General features: G+C 37.9%; 1 protein-coding gene across 5 annotated transcripts in view; it reads right to left on the reverse strand.

Moving 5' to 3' along the window:
- Positions 1-13985, reverse strand: part of cacna2d2a (calcium channel, voltage-dependent, alpha 2/delta subunit 2a) — a 175014-nt gene that overhangs the window by 73257 nt on the left and 87772 nt on the right. For all 5 annotated transcript variants that reach the window (XM_061727338.1, XM_061727340.1, XM_061727336.1 and 2 more), the window contains exon 4: positions 4012-4071. In XM_061727338.1, coding sequence (XP_061583322.1) covers positions 4012-4071 — 60 coding nt within the window. The remainder of the gene's footprint in view (positions 1-4011; positions 4072-13985) is intronic.

A 13985-nucleotide genomic window follows, 5' to 3' on the forward strand; every position in this document is an offset into this window, starting at 1 on the left:
AATAAAAAAAACCTTATTTTTAAAGTCACAATTTCAATCAATATTAACATTTAAAAAGTTACACAATGTGATTCTGTTCTGATTAAAATGTGGAGTTAAGTTTCTACCGCCTGTTTAAAACGTAACCACCGCTGTTCAACATTGATCCATGTGTGATCTAAAGTACACATGGCCAAATTCATTTTAACACCCAAAAGATACAGAGACTTCAAAAATAAAGTGTCATAAATAAAGCAGGTATTTGATATGTAAAAGGTTATTAAATCATAATAACACTGCAATCAGTTAAAGTAAACATTTCAAAATTATTTGATATCACTAAATACATTTCTGAGATAGAAATTGATTTATATTTAAAGTCTTTGGTTTTGTCCCAGAAGTAAGTCAAACTCCATTCAAACTTTTCGTCTCCCCAACTAGGCTTAGAAAAACGACTACCTCAGAACGGAGGGTTTCCCAACAGCCGATCCTTTGGTTAAAAATGGTCTAATCTTTCTATTTCACCTTTATAAACAGAGTTTAAACGAGTAACTGAAGTTAGTGGAGCAGAGGCTCGCAGAACTGGCAGAGAAGCAGAAGTCCGGTTTCAGGACATCACCCGCTTCTGAATCATCAAGTGGTGAAAGTGAATGAAGGCGTCAATATTTTAATTATTTTTTAAAAATGGGACAACATATATTAATAAACATTTACATGTATATATATATGATATTTTTCTCTAGTCCTATTGGCAGATTGATGTCAATCAATTTAAATCAATAGAAACAATAAAAAATAAAAGACAACTACAAAGAGCAAAAGACAACATAGTCAGTAAATTTAAATAATATTTTAGAGTTTGGACTCTACTGAAATCAGGCTTTTAGCAAAACTTCAATATCTTTCCGATTTTTGCAAGTAAGCAGCCCCAGATTACTTAGTCTGGTAGAGAATTTTGTAGATTTCTTTTGCCTTAAAATGGTCAATAATTTTTATCAAATGTCAGCAACATCCACAGTTATGCAGTCATTTTAAGATAAAAAGATTTTAAAAAATCATTCTGTACAAGTTTGTTCAAAGAAGTACAACACTGTCACCGATTCATTAACAACATGGATGAGTTTCTTTATCAGGAGCCACAGAATCTAGTTTGACTAGTTTGACTCCAGTATCATTTGCTTTTCTTTTATGAGACTGAATATGTTTTTCTATGTTTCCATTATAATCAAAATGGTTGGACATAAATGTATTACCGTTAAACCAACCTGCTTCATAAAAACTCTATTGTAACTGTCGCTTTAAAAGTCGCCAACACCGAGGGAGAGTTCTGAGTATAAACCATTAAAAGCTGCTAGCACTTTTAACAACTGTTGTGAACTTGTAAATACAAAGTTAATTACATCCCAGAGAGAAACACATTTTAGCTTCCAGAGAAGAATCCAATATAAATTACATCGCCCCCGAAAACTACAGACTCGGATGCTCAGCACTAGTCAGAGCTGCAAGACTCAGGATTGTTCCAATATTTGATTTTGTAAAGGAAAAACAAAAAAGTATTTCCATGTGGATGCTCTTTATGGGGTTTTGAGGTTTCTAGGCCATTTGGTTGACAGTTTCTATCTAACAATACAAAGAAGATTTGCAATATTTGGTTTAAGGTTGCTTGCTCTTTGTAATTTTGAGACTCACAAAGCAGAACTGAGATGACCTTGGGATGACTCTGACTCTAACACGGCAGTCGCATGTCACAGAAGGATGCACACCTGACCTTGAGAAATCCGCTGCAATCCAACACTTTAATGTCTATTTCACACATGATTTCATTCCAATGGATTCAAAACCCTGAACGACCATCTCAACAGTTGCCGTAATAAACATTTTCACATCAATAATGTCCAGGGGGTCAGGATGGTCAGACAACTTGCGCTGCAGTTAGATCAGGAGCAAGCTTGTATGTGTGCGTGAGGGGGAAAAATGACGGAAAGAGTGAGATCTTCCCACTGCTGCAGTAACAGCTGCGACAGCAGACGCTAGGAGGAACAGGCGTGTCATTGAGTGTCTATGATGTCACCCGTTTTCGAGGTAAGCAGATGGGATGGACCAGGTACAGAACCACCCATTAATAAACCCATACCAAAAAAAAAAAGAACTAACCGACAATCACAATCTACCGCGGATGATTTTCTAAACACACACGCACAGCAGTCAAAATGCACTGTCTGTCATGCACAAAAATCTTTTTTCTCCATTTGACAGATTGCTCCACCCGCTAGTTTAAGATGCAACACATTTCTCCTAATATGCCCAAAGAGCACGAAGCCCTAATCTAATTAGAGTGTCAGTCAGCAGACTGTTCAGCCAAAAAGAAATTAGGAGAGTGCAAAATCTACAAACAGGAATAATCTTTTGCAGGAATGTGGCATATCTAACCACCCCACCAAATATTCCCCCCCACCCCCTACCACCCACCACTACCTCTTTTGATATTTCCTTAATGGTTTCACAGTTGCTCCTGCTGAGATTCATTACCTGGACTAATTATAAAGGCAAATGAAATCACCTTAATACATTATTAATAGAGGAGAACTATTTGGATTCATTTGCTGTATTTGCAACAATATGGTGTATTCCAACTGTTTTCATGCCTGATTAAACGCACGCACAGATAAGAAATGTGTCTATGAATGTGGTAGAGGGGGAGTGACAATGAAGCTAAGGATCGGACAAAAAGAGAGAAAAACCAGAAACAGTGGGACAAAAAAAGGAAGTAGATCAAAGTGAACGCCGGCTTTTCCACTTGACGCCATATTGGATGCAGCTACTTATGAGCATATGTGTTGGGGGCGGTGACTGTCACCCAGGCTTCACTTCCTGCCATGCACCCAACCGAGGTGCAACAGGACAGGGCTTGGAGGCGCAGGCATCAACCTCCCTCCCTCGAGCCAGCAGGTTAAGAGGGGAGGAATCCGGTCCAGCCACCACAAGACTACAGCTTCAGAGTGTAAGCAGCCATGAATAAAAATGGACTTTGAGAGGAAGTAGGGCTAATAATTATTCGCTTTAAATCAGTTAAAGCCTTTTCTCAAATATCCCCCAGGAGGCATGGGGTTAAAAATCCATTTGAGAGAAGTGTACCATGACGGTGAGCTTGTCTCCCTGGAGAGAGAGGATATGACAGAGGGGAATGTGCATATGTCAGTTGTGTATATATTTATACGTTAAGTCGTGAGGAAAGAACCAAGTATCCACATATTTGAACAAAAAAAACTTTCAATCCTCTTAAAACGGTGTATTTTCAATCACTTATTCAACCAAAATACTAACAAACATATTATTATTAGTGTAAAAATAGTTAATCGCCTGGCCTTTAAAGCTCATATTTACTCCTTAAGTAGACTTAAGTTTCAGTAGGGTTCCAAGACTGTTCGTTTTCCTCTATTTACCGTATTTAGATAAGGGTATGATAGCACCCTTTACTTTAATCGTGAAGGGAACACCAGAGCCCAGGTGACAGGATTAAATACGATTTGGTCCAACTAACCTGGAACAAGAGATTGCGACAAGCAGGCATGCATCTAAGGTTTCCATGAGGTGAACAAATCTGATGCTCACACATGCCAGAGCGTTACCATTTTTCCTTTTTAAGATTACAAGAGCCGATACCGACGTTTTAAAGGTCATTTTTAAGAGAATGCAAAGATCAGATTGTTATGCTCTAAGTAAATACCAAAACACACACCAAATCTATTAGATAACAATAACCTCGTAAACTAAGCAATTCTAGTGATAGTGTATTAATGTTTCTTAGATAGTCTTCTTAATGTTTCAGTTTTGCACTCATTGTCGCAGGGTCTCTGTGATGCTGATCACATTGTCATTGAAGGCTTACAAATAAAACTGCTGAATTGAGGGGAAGTTGAAAATGGACAGGAACGGGTTTGTGTTGGAAAGATATATTAATGTGTTTTTTTTGGGGGGCGGGGGAGGTTCCATCCTGCGAAGGGGGGGAGAGAAATGGGTATCATACTTTACCGTCACACCATCTTGCCACTCGTGCTCCTTCTGAAGCTGCTCAGCTTCCCGGGCCAGTTTCTACAAGAAGACACAAAAACAACAGCGTGTATTAGCATTCACTGATTTATGCTTTTTTTTCCCACTTTTTTTGAAAGAAAGACAAAGGGAAATACAGAAAAACAGGCAGGACAACAGTGATAGTAACCAGAATGGAGATACCTGGTGTATGTTGTCTTGTAAAAAGCTTACTTGGACATGACATTGCAGGATATGGCTGTTTGCAGTTTTCCCTTTATGACGGCATAATTTGTCTAATCGTCTACAGATGGGAAAATTAGCTCTATAACTTGTCACATTCACAATATATAGTTTAAGATTCAAAGTGTTGTTTACCATATCTACATATTTGCAAAAAATATGTCATGTTCACATTAAAACACTAGCTTCTGACCAACCTGTTGGTATTTACTGTGGACTTTTTTTTCTCAGCATGTTTTTCCAAGAAAAAACCCTGTCATCTTGTTCGGGACCACTTAAGTCTGCATATCATTTAGGGATCTGTTCTGATTTTCAGGGTTCTATGACCTAAGTCAGAGTAGTACTATTCAACATTTTCATCATTATTTCCCCCCGACATCCCATAATACAGAAGATGATGAGCTACCCAAATTTGTGTGAAAGATCGCAAAAGAGGTCCGATCCTTAGAAGATCAAAGTGGAGCTGAGTGGTTGACTTTTCACACTAAAAACCAGCTTTTGTGAACACAGCTGTATACATGACTGAAAAAGGAGCTGTTGTACCATTTCTCTTTATTTGAATGTTAATTTAAAATCCCAGGAAACTTGTCAAGTTACAAAAAAATTGCATAATACAGAATGCCTCACTTAAAGTTTCCTTTGAACCACATATTTTTAATTATTATTATTTTACACTCTCTAAAAGCAGAACTATTGTACATAAACAAAGGGCACATTAACCCTTTACAGGACGAGTGCCCATATTTGGTAACTTCAGTAGAACTACATACTATGATTATTAAAAAAAAAAAAAAAAAAAAGTTACAATGTTAATAGAGGTCCTTAATATTCTCGAGTAACCCTCTAGATTTGAAATGTATTTATTTATTGACTGCCATATAAAGGGTTATGAGGATAATATACTGTATGACATGGTAGGTGTGACATTTCTTTCTGGTATGTTGTTCTGAAGCAGCATATAAGGTCAAGAAATTTACAATTTAAATTTAAATTTAAATAAATAAAATTTAAATAAAATGTAAATTTTGGTGCAGACTCAGCTTTCATTTAAAAGGTTTAACTTTAATTTGACAAATAAAACAATTATAAACACAATTTATCTTTTTAAACATTTAGAATGATTTCTTTGCAGCTACTGACTTTATGTCTGGGACAGACGGGAAATCAGGAAACAATGGTTTTCCTTCTCTGGGTTGCCAGACCTGCAGAGGAGCAGGTGTGTTTGTGCATCGAGGCTTTTGGTTGTGTTGTCAGCAAGTAAAATGCACATTGATTGTTTGGGTTTTACATAAATGGCAGTGCGACTGCAATGTACACCCCTTCTTTACAACCCAAAATGTTTCATATTTTTATCAAGATATATATTTATCCCTATATTTTTTGTATAAGAAAAGTACTTTTCTGCATTTGCCTGAATGACAATAAAACAGTGTATTAATTTAAATGTCAGACTTTACTGCATTGCTTCTATCTTTTATAACATCTTCAATAAACATACCTGACTCAGAGTCAAATGAGACTTATGCCATCTTACCGCCTCTCTGTTTTACACATGCTAACAATGATGATGATGATGACGCATCAAATCACGAGTCCTTCCAAGCCTTCTCTATACTTTGTATATTTCTATCACTGTAACACAGATCAAATAAATGCTGTTGTACAACTAGTGTGACATTACAAGGTTATTTTTCTTCTTTTGAATAAACTTGGATAATAATATATCAGCCTCCTGGAGAGTGTTGCCCATCTGGTTGGGTGTTGTGAAAATGTTTTTCTTTACCAACAAAAGGATCCACCAATGTTTTTAAAACCTTTTATTTGGCCACTTGTTATTTGTCGGATAGATTTGTTCTGCTTTTGCAATTCTGTTCTCTTTGAGAGCAGTTTTAATTGCAAGTTGTGGGTTAACAACAACAACCTCAAAAAAGAAAATTATACACTTAATCAACTTTTAATAAATTACGGGATAATAAAAGAAAAGCTTACAACTGTCCAAGAAACAGCTTACATGTAAGCTTTCACATTTGATCTTTTTAAAAAAATGGTTTCACGTATTAAAAAGCTGTATTCATCCAAATTGGACCGAAATTTCCTCTTATTAAAATTGATAGTCTGTGTTTTGAACGTCTTCAGTATAGAAGCATAACTCAATAATATTTTAGCTAATGATCCACATATTTTTTTCAGTATTTCTGGAACTATCCATATCTAATGATATTTTCAACACTATCAAGTGTACCATTATCAAGCCCCACTACCCAGGGACTTGTCTAGGGTTACTTTGGCACAAACCCGAAGAAGTTACTTCATAGAGCTGCTAAATGTAGTTGTGTGGGTGAAAAACATGGCAGGGCTGTAAATGTCCTCGTCTTTCCGGCCTCCCTCTGGCTTGGGCCACGGTAAGTAGGTTTTCCCAGGCCTCTAGGGGGCGATCATATTTTGGTCCCAGATTGTTTGCCCGTGGATTCCCAAGGCTGAAATTACTGAAACCCTGCTATCGTTTGAGCTCATTCATTTGTGCAGCCACACTGAAAGAGCCCACTCCTTCTACCAAGGGAGGTCTTTTATCTACAAAAAACACTCAAGACATAAACTGTCATTATAATAGAAGCTGTCCTATTTCTATTAAGAGCCCCACCCACTGCATCTGTGCAAACGCTCCTACTTACAGCTACACAGAAGAGACAATAGCACCTAATTTCAATGCAAATACAAGCACACACTGTCAAACTCTGCTTTATGTTGCATACACATTAGTGTAGTATAACAGTTCAAAGTATGTATACAAAATGATGGGACTAACCTAATTTGTGGCACATAACAATAGCAGATGGGGATCATGTCAAGTCGTCTGTGCTCTCATGTATCTGCATTGTGATTTGAACCACCTGAATGAGCCTTGAATAACAATGATAACGGTGAATTCATTTCCTAATGAGATAATAGGCACCTGAAACAATGAAATAAGGCTCCAATTAGCTCACTGAAATGATCACGAAGGAGCCCATTAAAAAAGACAGTCATTGTGTGGCTTTTTGTTGAATAGGGTCATCTTTACTTATAAGCAAAACGCAGCGGTACTGAAGCTATCTCTGTTAAACTGTCAACACTATATTTATCAATCATGTAATTTAACTTTGTCACAACAATTATTATAAAGTTTATTCATCATTATTCATTCTTTAGGAGGATGTAAGATAAAAGGCACAAATCCAACTAATAACAGTTACCCAAACTGTAACATTTACACATTGAAGATTCAATAACAGTGAAATTACTACTATTTCTGGATTTTAAAACAATTACAGGTCTAAGTTTACCTTTTAAAACTGTCTAATGACTATAGGCTTTAAAACAATCATGGCTATGTTTTTCAATGCGAATTGTAACAAGCCAATGGCTTTTTCATTCTGCTAAACTGTCACTAATATGTTTTTGCAGAACTATAAGTTGTTGTAAGGTGGCAGGACAGGATGAAAGATGATATACTGTGAACCATCACACCCAGGAACTGAGTCAGAGCCTTATCCGACCCAATATAGCCGACATTTTTCCTTTTCCTGCTTTGCTGTCAGTTGTGGTTAGTACATGGTTAATAGAGGTGTAACGATCCAACGATCTACGTCGATACAGTGATGAATGATCCTGTGATGATTGAATGATTAATATCAGTCGGACGTCAGTACATGTGATCGCCATCAATACATATTTTCACGAGGGCTTTTTCTCATACATGTTGATAAAAGAAACATCTCCTTTGTCATTTAACTGTGTAGATGTGGAATTACTTTTTAGTCGCTAGTTTTAGCCGAGGCGACTTGAATGGAAGTGGCTGTGTTCACTCAACATAATATTGTTTCATATCAGATGATAACTCATGAATTTGTTCAAATAAAAATCGTATTGTGGCAGATTTTTTTGATGTTGATGTTTTTGATCATTATCCAGTTAACTGATGTATTATCCTATCATGATGAAACCTTTGATTTACATCTTTAATGGTTAGGGTTGCATAGATATATAAAAAAAGTAATATCTGCATCTTTATTACTACACTATATTTATATGTGTACAAATAGACTTATTACATATTTTCTAGTGCAAGTGTGCTGTTTTTCAGGACTATCCACCCATTATCTATAATCTAGAAACCCTTTCATCTCTTTATAGCGCAGCCTTTTTCTCAGGATTTAATCTGTCAGTAAGAATCACTGCTTTGTCCCTTTTGAAAATCCATCTGTTCCCCACTGAGCCGCCAACACATTCATTTTCAGTGCTATGTTTCTCCAGCTGTTTCTGTCCAGGTATTCTTCCTACCTCTTTACCTGTTAGGCCGCCATGTCTCCGAGACCCTGTTTCTTCCAAAGCAGCTTAATGCAGTCCTGCTGTTCCAAAACAGCCATGTATCTTCATGTGTTTTTCCCTCTACTGTGTTGGCTCGGATGGATTGGCAAGACAAACAGCCAATGAATCAGAGTGAGCAATGTGGGAAGGAGGGGGGCAGGGATATATCATCTATGCTGGTGGCTGGAACCCAAGCAGCTTAAAGCACTGGATGAGCATAGTGAGATCAGCACAGAACAGCAGAGATAAGCTCAACATAGGCCCACACAACACAGAATATAACACTAAGGGATATAGGCCCAAATACACCAGGAGTTGACAACAGGAACATAAAGCTCTAATGCTATTTTCTATAGAAACTTTGACACAAAATGAATCATATGTTGGCTGATTTGTCACGCCGCCCTAGGCAAGGTCAAGAGCTATACACACAACTCTGTAATTAATGGATAGTGGTACATGAAGTTCCACCACATGATCTGCCGACTCAAACACACGATGGACTATGCTGTGTCCAGTAAGCATGGAGAACAGGCTGCAAGTCAGATATGTCCCCACTTTCAAGGAATCTTGCTCCCAAAAAGTCCTGATTCCTTACTATTAAATACAGTAACTAAGGAAAAGCCCCCAAACGTTTTCTGTCTTTTTTGCTGACATCCTCTTGCTCTGTGAGCAAGAAACCAGCAGGGGGGCGAAAACATTTAAATAATGAAACCTAAGCATGAGACGATTAGGATCTTTGATATTCATGGCTGTGCAGTTTGCTCTGTTCCAGAGCGGAGCAATTTAGTCAGTCAAAGTTATGTTATGTCTAAGAGAATGACAGCATGCCAGGGATGGGTGGCGTCACGGCGTGGTGAGCGCCAAGTCGTCACTGGGCTGCCTGTGTTATTGCAGCAGCCTGTTAGGCCCTTTCACTGAGCATTAACTTAAAGGGCACTCGACACACTACATTGTCGTCTGTGTGATCTGCAGGGACTCTTCAAAACAGCCTTACGGCGTGGGTGTTTGAGTGAGAGTGTACTCGAGAAAACACGAGGCCGCTTTAATTGCAGCTTTGAATATGGCACTCAACATGTTCCAAATGAACCCCCTTTGCATGGTTTCTGGGAATGCTTGAGTCACCTTGGGGAAGAAAATACTGTGAAATGACTCCGCTGGGGTCACTTAACCTTCTCAGAGAGACTAATGCAGCAAGAAAATGCCTTCATAATTTTTGCTATGATTGGCTGCTGTGAACAATCACAAAGGCGAGACACTCTGATCTTTGAAAAAATATGTATTTTTCATAAGAGTTCTTCTCACAATTTTGAAAAATAACCTGACATAGTAACAAGAAACCCAATTTTTCCCAAATGTATTAATACTTGTATGATCACAATATCCCAAATAGCAAAATATCTCAAATATGATACCTACTTTGAGATACTTTTGGACTTGTGGCTCAATTACAGCACTGGCCACTGTTATTTGGTCCAAATTAGCTCATGAACTACACCTAACTTGAGTTATAGTATGTGTTTTATGGCCCAGACATGGCAAACAATGTCTGATAATTTCGATAATTATCATTTACGGACGGCGCTACAGAGCTTTGTGCGCCAGAACTTCAAGACACAGGGACAGTTTCTTCCCGGAAGCGTTTGCTCTGATGAACTCTCACAAATAACAAGTCTCAGAGTAACCAATCACGTGCAATATAAAAAATAAATCATCAAAATATAAATAAATCATCCAGCACCCCTCTTTAATATTCATGTTGCCTCACTCTGCTGCACCTCTCACTTTTTTATTTTCATTTCTTTTGTAAAATTTTTAATTTTTTATCTTGTACTTTTGCATAATTCTTGTCTGTAGAAATTGTAAATAGGTCATAATTATTCTCACTACCTCAAACTGCTGCACCTTAAAATGTTTATAATTTTTATACATAGAAATTCCACATTTGTCTATTGTTTATTTGTTTATTGTTTACCTTTAAGACCATAGAGAGCGAAACTACCGGAGTCAAATTCCTTGTTGGACAATGTTCGAACCTGGCCAATAAAGATGATTCTGATTCTGATTCTGATTCTGATTTACAATCTAAGATTAGTTAAAATTTGGGTGGAACTGTCTTATACAGTAGTTGACATTATACATTGTGTAATATATATATATATATATATATATATATATATATATATTTATTTATTTTTTACGCTTCAAAATCGACTACTCTGTCGTGGCAAAGGGCTGTAGTAGTGCAGAGCGCTATAATGTCTTGCCACAGTTACTCCATTAGGGGGCAGCAGACAGAGAACACCAGCGCTCCAGCAGCAGCCAGTGGAGCCTGTCAGAGGGAGAGCAGTCAGCTTTAAGCTCTTCATTCTGTCTTCTCCACTCGGCTGGGATTAAGGCCAATCATAGAAATCACTGAGACAGAACCGTCCCACAATAACAGATGGAGGGACTCTCCACTCCAGAATTTTAAAACATCACAGATAAACTCACTTTCACTTCACTTCGCACCTTCACCGCCACCATTCCCCGGCACCATCCCTTTAGCTGCCCTATTTGCTTGCCTGTTTTATCCTGCCATCATATGCTGTACTCCATTTCTCTCAATCTGTCTCAGTTTACTGCCCAGAATTTTTTTCTCCCTCCTCTCATGCCATATTAATTCCACCAACATAGTTACAAGCCAACTTCAAAATGGTTTAACTGACTTCACAGAGCTTATCAGTTTCAAAGAATGAAATGGGAAGAATCTTGAAAAATGATGACAGATTTTTATTGCTTGACGTATGAATTAATTAATTTCTCTTTGGGGACTAATAAACTATTTCTGATTTGAATTTGAATTGAATTATACATGCCTCTAAGTGGAATGTCCATCTGAAGATCAAAACACATTGAACTGCTCGGAAGATATTTATAATAAGAATAATTGCTCCTCTACAAATTGAACAAACAATGTAAAAGTCCATAATGAGGCGAAATAATTACCCTAAATTCCATGTCCCTGGTTGGGTTACTGCTTGCAGCTGGGTATTGTAGTCCTTATTAGCTAACTCTAACAGAGGATGTGCATGGATGGGTGGGAGACCATCTCTTTGTTCTGAGATTCAAAGCACCCCGTGGCAGTGCTGTTTGCAAGCGCTGTGCGTGTAGTGCTATTGTAGCGTGTACTCAGATAATCCCTGCCTTTGTTTCTATCCCATAATCTTCCCTCACCACAACAGAAATGTTAGCACTTTCTTTTGCATTTACTCGTGGTAGTACATTCTCAACTCCACTTTGGTGTTTCCATAAAGGCTGGATCTGGAGGATGCAAGCTGTCACCTACCCACAGTAGCAGCAACTCACCAGCTTTACAATATCAAACACCAGCTTTTCTACACTCTGCACCGACCAAGAAACAGCATATTTCCACAACAGATTACCAGCATTGTGCTGAGGCTTCTGCGAAGATGACTGAGAATAAAAAGGCAGCTGTCTCCACTTTTGAACAATACAGCAGAGCTCTGCAGCAGCTAAACTCTTGCATCATGGATCTTCAGAGCTTAACTGAAAATAATTCACCTTGATCAGAAGCTCCTCTGTACTCAGTCTATTTTAAAATGTTAGTATTATAATAAAATAAGAATCATTGATAAATAAACAATTAATAAATAAGAATCAGTTAAAAATAAGACCAAAAAGGTAGGTCTTGAGCTTGATTTTAAAAACAACAACACTCTTTCCCCCTCAGGTCTTACGGTAGGTCTCATGTATCTTAGTAAGAAATGTACTGTATACCTTATGAGGGGTTTTAATCTTAACACTGGGTAAAATCAAAAGGTCTCTTCCTGGAAACCTGAGAGTTCTAGATGTTTTGTAGGATAAAAGGACTCTGGAAAATTAGGTCAGACCAAGATAATGCAGAAGAACCTCAAAATTAGCAGACAGACAACCAAAGCAAAGTCCTTAAAAGCAGTGAAATATACACTATCTTACTGGTCTTTTGGGCTGCAGGTTTTGATAGTGGTAGCTGAGGCATGCTTTTCTTGTGGCGGCCAGAAACCGGGATAATAACATTACAGGCGGTACACAAATTGTGTTACAGCGGGTCTGCACTGGCTTAAGAGAAACAGTCAAACTTTAGCAATGTCCTTCAGATGATAAAATGCCTTTGATGTTTAATTTGTACCGTAAAAGTTCAAAACCTAAATTGAAGTGAATAATCACTCAAGGTCGTTATCTTGTTCTGGTGAGAACTAACACTTATAGTTTGACACTAAGTTTCTGCCACCGAGATTTAGTACCATGATTAATACAGTTTTGAGGCTTTTCCTATGTTTGAATTGTGGAGAATCTCCTGCCATGCATGGCTTAATTTCTTAAATTAAATGAAAAGGGTATCATTTTTTATTGTATTGTCAGGAGACACAACGATGTAAAGATGTGTGTCATCTGCGTAACAGTGGACATTGGTGTCATGTCACCTGATGAGAAGCAGCATATTTGCCCACAGGCAAGTATTTATTTGAGCCCCATGAGTGGGCTGCAAAATAGGTCAGACATTAGTTTTTCTGCAGATTCCACTGCACTGGTGGCCCTAGCTGTGTTTGCCCATTTTAACTCTGAGTGGAAATCTACATGGGACCCCCAGAATTGGCCCCTTTCTTATTCCATGCCCATTTAGTCCCACTGTATACCTCGTGGGCTCAACATATTTGGCCCACATAGGCATAGTACTGAATCCATGATGGACTCAAGCCCACTTTGTGCCCAAAGTAGTCCAATTTTAATCCAGATGGCACCAACATGGACATGCTGATGGGGATATGAAGATTTAAAAGTGCAGCACCTAAAACTGACCCCTGTGGAACTCCATAATTCATTTTAGCTATGTACTTATTCATTCATTCATATACCCGCTAAGTCATATACTTGGTCAAGGCTGGAGCCTATCCCAGCTTATTACAGGCAATATCATCATATCCATAGTGCAAAAGAGGTCATTCACAATACTCATAACTGCTCGCTCCGTTTTTGGTTTTGAAGGCAGAGCAATATTATTTTCAGACTTTATAGGTTTTCAAAACATAACATTTTACTTGAATATGGTAGAATCCAAACTAGTTGGTGTGTTATTGTTAGTGAGGTATCTAAGTGTTTTTTCGTCAGATGGAGTTCAATCACACCAGTCTCAAAAGCAGCAGGAAAGACACTTACCTGGAAAGAATATTTTACAATTTTAAGCATATCTCAAAGGATGTTGGAATCTGGCCTCAGAATAATGTGTTATTTGGGTACTATTTGTATCAACTGAAAGTAGTTAAGATGCAGATTCCGATTTCTTTATTGTCATTGCAACGAGTACAATGAAAGTAAGGTGCAGGCCTTTCAGTGCTGACATATAA

The sequence above is a fragment of the Cololabis saira genome, chromosome 8 (assembly GCF_033807715.1).
Source record: "Cololabis saira isolate AMF1-May2022 chromosome 8, fColSai1.1, whole genome shotgun sequence".
NCBI lineage: Eukaryota > Metazoa > Chordata > Actinopteri > Beloniformes > Belonidae > Cololabis > Cololabis saira.